Genomic DNA, 6,133 nt, shown 5'->3' on the forward strand with positions numbered 1-6,133 from the left:
CCAAACACCGAGCGACTTAGATTACGCTGAAAAGGTTGGGGCGTTGGAGAAGACCTCCATGATTGAGATGGAGGAAGGTTTGGACTCGATGCCCACGACGGGGGAGATTGACTCCAAATCCACGGCTGGGACGGAGACCATCCATATCCCGAGGGATGAGAAGGATAGCCGTCATATCCAGACGGCTAAGAAGGATAGCCGCCATATCCCGACGGCTGTGAAGGATAGCCGCCCGACAGCTGTGAAGGATTGCCGCCATAGCCCGATTCCTGCGAGCCGGGTGATTCGCCATCTCCACCGTGCATTTTTAGAGAGTGAAAGTATAGATAGTGAATGAAGGGAGAGTGTATGAACATGGTGAAAAAATGGGTGGTGGAGGAGTGGTATTTATAGAGTTAATTTTAAAAAATAAAAAATTCAAGGGGCGCTGGTGCGCCTATCGCCGGCGCGCCTATAGGTGCGGCGAAAGGCCGACCGGCGCGTCCTCGCCCCGGTTTCGCCGCATGACCATCCACCCCCTTTCGCACGTCCGCCTCGGGGCGGACGTCGCTGCACTATAAGTCGCCCCGGGATCGCCCCGCCGCGGCTATAGGCGCGGCGGTCCCATAGTGGACACCCTAACTGCAGACCTAAATTCAATTATGAATATTGTAAAGCCCAACACTAAAATGAACCCATTAATAATTTTTTTTAAAAAAAGATGAACCCGTTAATAATTTATAAATATACGAGTAAAGGCTAAAACTGTTCCTGAACATATGCATATTTTATGATTTTGGTTATATACTTTATCTTTTGAATTTTTGCATCCTGAACATTTCAACTCGGATCACAATTGGTCATACACTAACAATTCTGTCAATTTTTAAACAGTTTTAATCCGATTTTGATCGATTTTTAAACGGTCTTAAACCGAATAGGACTGTTAAAACCATCAAAATCGGGTTAAAACCGTTTAAAAATTGACGAAATTGTTAGTGTAGGACCAATTGTGATCCGAGTTTAAATGTTCAAGATGCAAAAATTCAAAAGATAAAGTATAAGACCAAAATTGTAAAATTGACATATATTCAGGACCAGTTTTGGTCGCTACTCTAGATATATCAACAATGTAATGTAACAGTAATTAATAATTTGGCATACTTAAACCCTAATCACCCTCATGTCCCTATCATCACTAATTAAGGGTTATAGTCATCCACAACCATTTGTTTATCTCATACTCCTTCTGTCCATAAAAATATGTGCACTTTCCATAAAAATATGTGCACTCTCCATTTCCGTCCGTCCAACAAAAATATGTGCATTCCATTTTTGAAAAGTTATATCAATTTAATAATGTAGGTCTCACTATCTACTAACACTACTTTAACTACCATTCTCCTACTCTCTCTTACTTTTACCATACAATTCTCCTCCTCTCTCTTACGTTACCAATTTTGTCTTAATTCCCGTGTCATCTCATCCGCCCATATTTTTATGGGACGGAGAGAGTATAAATAAACAAAATATTAAAAAAAACACTCATTTTAGTTCATTTTTTTTATAATTTTAAAACAGTTGAGTTATCAATCCTATCAAATTGTCACTAACATCTTTTTCAATTTGTAAATTAGTCATGAAAGTTGTTATCAATAATATAAGTGTTGGTTAACTAACCAGCGTAATACAACCCAAAAGAAGGAATACAGAAAAAAACTAAAACGGAAATACAATAACAAACTCGAAACAATAAAAATCGTAAACCAGTAATAAGCTGAGTCGAGGAGGCATCTATCCGCAAGACGAGATATACCCGGTAGTGCTCTCGGATTAGCATGTCGTCCCCAAAGATAGAGCGACTTTTTGTCTCTGATTAACAGCTCTGCTATTAGCAGAGCTCTAATGAACTGAATGGAGGCGAGAGCAGAACTTCGACAGAAGAACAATGCAGAAAGAAGATAGATCGCTTTGATGCAAAATGCTTTGAAGATTGATATGTGGAATGCATGGAATGGCTAGCCTATTTGTAGGCTCAGATGAATGCAGGGGTCAACACATGCTTAAAGTCTATCATGATGGTTAGGCTGTAATCGTCGATGGTTACAAGCCGTTACGGATGCCAGTGATGGAGTTGGAGGCTGGACCTGGACGGACGTATCTGGGCATGTTGTGCGTCTAGGTTTGTTCACGACGTGGTCTTCGTCGTGCAGTGACGGAACCAAAAATACATTAGTTGGTGCTAAAATTCAATAAAAAATAATACTCCCAGTTATTTATAATATTTAAAATAATAAATAAAAAAATTACTATATATAGTTCGATCTGTTGTTTAGTTCAATTTATTTTTAAAAATAAAAATATGCAGACAAATCTAGAAGAACTAATATTTTATTTGAAATCCAAAAATAAATAATAATGTAGTAAAAAGTTAAGTTAAGATATGTATTTCAAATAAAATATATCTATAAAAGGAATATTATAATAAAAAATTAATATATCTACAAAAGAAATATTAGAATAAAAAGTTAATTTAAGATAAGTAGTATTTATTTATATATGTTTTAATTTGATTTTATGTATTTTAAAATACCTACAAAATAATTCAAATTAAAAAATCTGTAAAATTGATGATTAGATCAATTAAGGTTGAGTGCAAACTAATTATAATGTTACACTTAAAAATATTTTATCCATAAAATTTTAAATTTAAAGGTATGTAGATTAAAACTATAGTGTGTGCAAACTTTATATTCTTTTAAGAATTAAAATTTGGACAATTTGGTGACAAGTGTCCTTCTCATAATTAAAAAATAAAATAAAATGAGAAGAAGAAAAAAAGTAAATTAAACGAAGAGATCAAAATTGTGAAAAGGAATAATATTCAATAAAAACAGCCCAATAAATATAATAAGTTAAGGCCCAATAGAAAATTAATACTCATACATGAATTGAAGCTCATTTTCATTCATCTTCTTCACCAAAATCTGGACGCGCAGCTTCTCAAATTTGGATTCGGTGTCGGGGCGCCGGGGCAGAGGGCGACCATGGGTGGGGCGGTTCCGGGACTGGCCAAGCCCCCGCTGAAGCGGGGGCTTGGCCACTGGTACTTCCATCCCTGTCGTCATGTCATGTTGACAATATGGCTTGCTACTTGGCTCGTTGACTTGGAATGCGTAGATGGTTTAAAAGAATTAGACTGGCCTTGGGACAAGCTCAAGTACCGAGCCAACGACTAGGCCCAAAGAACAGAGTAGGTACTTAATTAAAAACATAAAATTTATTAAAACTCTAAAATTGCATTTTATTGAGAATAAAAAAGTAGATAATTGAAATCATAAAATTTCATTTTATTGAAAGCAATAGAGTAGATGATTGATTACAGCCACTCATTGTTGCGACCAAGTCCAAATTTGTTGGACTAGATCGTGTTGGAGTAAATTGTGGGTGGCAGTATCACAAGAAGACTCCCGAATCCGATGCCTTAGGTATTCTAAGAATGGTGTCGATACAACTTGATTTTGGGGGTTTGGTTCCAGTGGAGGAATAATCATATCGTTTCATCCCTGTGAAATGACCCATGATATATATTGACTGAAGACTCCTTTGTTCGAAATATAAATCCCAAATAATTCCAAATTTTAATGGCTGGAAACTGAGCATCTAATCCACAGAACGAAATGACAAAATTGTTAAAATATACAAATATCCAGCAATCACTTGATTGCTCTCTTCTCCGCTCGACCACGTTGTGGGGTTGAAACTGACTTCAAAGACCAAAGAAATAGAGTTTTCCGGCCGTCGCGGTGGAGTCGGTTAACTCTTCGACTCTACCTGAATCCGTATATGAATGTCCTGTCCTAACCATATTTTCACTAAAATTTTGCCATGACACCGGTTGGTTCAATTAATTTATAAGCAATAAAATATTGAATTTAACTAAACATCAAATTATAATTCATGCATATATTAAATAGATAAACACTTGTTCATCCTAGACGAAATGTGATCAAATATTGGACAACTAAAAGAAAGAAGAAAAAGCAAAACATACACAAACATATTATAAAGAGAAGCATGAAGAAGAACACATCAGCTAGCCCCGCTTGACAGGATCGAAGTTAGAGACGGCGACGATGGCACCGACGATGGCCACCGCCACAACGCCGCCGTAGGCAATGCTGAGGAGGAAGTTCTTGAGAGAGGGACTGACGGCCGCCTCCGCCGCGTCGGGGGCGATCATTGAAGCCGTCAGCGCAGCCGCGGTCAGCCCCGTCACCACCTTCTCCTTCAGTGAAGCCCTCACTTGGAACTTCCCCACGGCTGGCTTCGCCGACATCTTCGACGGCCTAATCACCGGCAACGGCTTCAGGAATCCGGAGGGTGGCAGGTGCCTGTTTTGGGCCACGGGCGCCGCCATGAAAAGTGCGGAGGTGGAGGCCATTTGCGTGGGATTGTGAGAGGTGTGTGTTGGTAAATGAATGTGGCGATTTTGGAGAGGATTGAAGGATAACAGTGGGAGGGAGTGGATGGAGGATGGATGAGAGGTGGGGCCGGAATTCCATCGTGGCAGCTTCTGCTTTTGGTTGAGATGTTGGATAACCTTATCACATTATCATTCCCACAAACTATATGCTCTAAGTATCTCTTTTGTAAATTTGGCTTATTTTACAAATTTTCACTTATTTTATATCTTAACATAACATTTGAAATTTGACTACATGGCGTTTCAATATGTTCTCAGAAACATTATTTATAAATAGATTAAAATCGTATGATTATTACATCACATAATCTTATATTTGTATAAGTTTTTTTGGATATGAAAAACAAACTTATGATGTCCTACTTATAGTAGTTAGTTAATCAAAATTATAATGGAAAAATAATTGTAGATTCAAAGCATCATGATTTAAACATTTTAAATACTTCAGAAAACAAAGTTCGTAAATTTAACACGGTTTAAATATGAAAATCACCCAATGTTTCAAATTATTTTATTTCAATTCAATATTAATTCAATTAAGTTAGATTTATTAGTATATCAAATTATAAAAAAGTAAAATTGATAATCCGATTCCCGGTTAAGAACCAGTCGGTTTCGGTTAGAACCGGAACATGTATTTTTTAAAAACATAAAACCGGAACCGGTAATCCGGTTCCCGGTTCCGATTTAGATTCGGGTTAATCGAGAACCATTTATGCACCCCTAAATGCTATCTAATCAATGTTCTAATTCTAACAATTTTATAATTATTTCGCAAACTATTTTCTTTAAATAATGTGTATCAGTCAAATTTGTTATTACAATTGCAGCAAATTACACAAGGCACTAAACTTACACAATCTTTACCAAGAGTTTGTTACAAGGCTTTAAAAGCAGTAAAATTGCCACCTTTGATGTGCAATTAGAGGTTTCCTCCGATGATAATATAGAAGAAGAAAGTGCCAAAAACGAGATTTCTTTTATAAAAAAACTGAAAAAGGTGGGGGGAATGTGTGATAACATATTTATACAATAAATATAGCTAGTGTAGAATAAGATTGGTTACAAGTAATTCAAAAATTAGATATTTATGTTTTTAGGCGAAGAAAATGGATCTGGAGTCGGGTATCGATTGTCATTATTGGATCCAATAAATCCGGATTAGACCGATCTGGGCTTCAAAAATAACATGGGTCTGAAATCCTCAATTACAAATTGAAGACATTATTATACCATTTTAGAAACAAATCTAATCTATTGCAACAATTACCATTTTTATTTTTGAAATCTTATACTACTCCTACTATATTTTATTATATTTACCACAATTTGACCACTTTTCATATGTTACCCTGCAATATTAAATAAAACTCATAAAAATGCATTATGCGTTGTGTGTTATTTATGCTATTGTTATACTTGGCCGTGAACTGATTTGAACTTAAAAAACGTCATTAATTTAAAGAGTGAAGGTTAAAGAATTTTTTTTATTATCTAAAGTTAAAGAGTGATGGTTAAAGACATTAAATAAAATAAATTTTCATTTTCATTCTATTTTTGTTTTTAGTTTCTTTCACAAAAATAAAATTTTCAAATATATATTTTAAAAACTAAATTAATTAGTTTCGAAATTATTCAAAAATGCAAAATTACTAATCAAATCTTGAT

At 35.8% G+C, this 6,133-nt stretch overlaps 1 protein-coding gene across 1 annotated transcript; it reads right to left on the minus strand.

Moving 5' to 3' along the window:
- Positions 1–3,913: 3,913 nt before the first annotated feature.
- LOC121746776 lies at positions 3,914–4,479 on the minus strand. Its single transcript, XM_042140705.1, has one exon. The coding sequence runs from the start codon at positions 4,421–4,423 to the stop codon at positions 4,076–4,078; it is 348 nt and encodes a 115-aa protein (XP_041996639.1). The 5' UTR covers positions 4,424–4,479; the 3' UTR covers positions 3,914–4,075.
- Between the last annotated feature and the right edge of the window lie 1,654 nt (positions 4,480–6,133).

The sequence above is a fragment of the Salvia splendens genome, chromosome 9 (genome assembly GCF_004379255.2).
Source record: "Salvia splendens isolate huo1 chromosome 9, SspV2, whole genome shotgun sequence".
Taxonomy (NCBI): domain Eukaryota; kingdom Viridiplantae; phylum Streptophyta; class Magnoliopsida; order Lamiales; family Lamiaceae; genus Salvia; species Salvia splendens.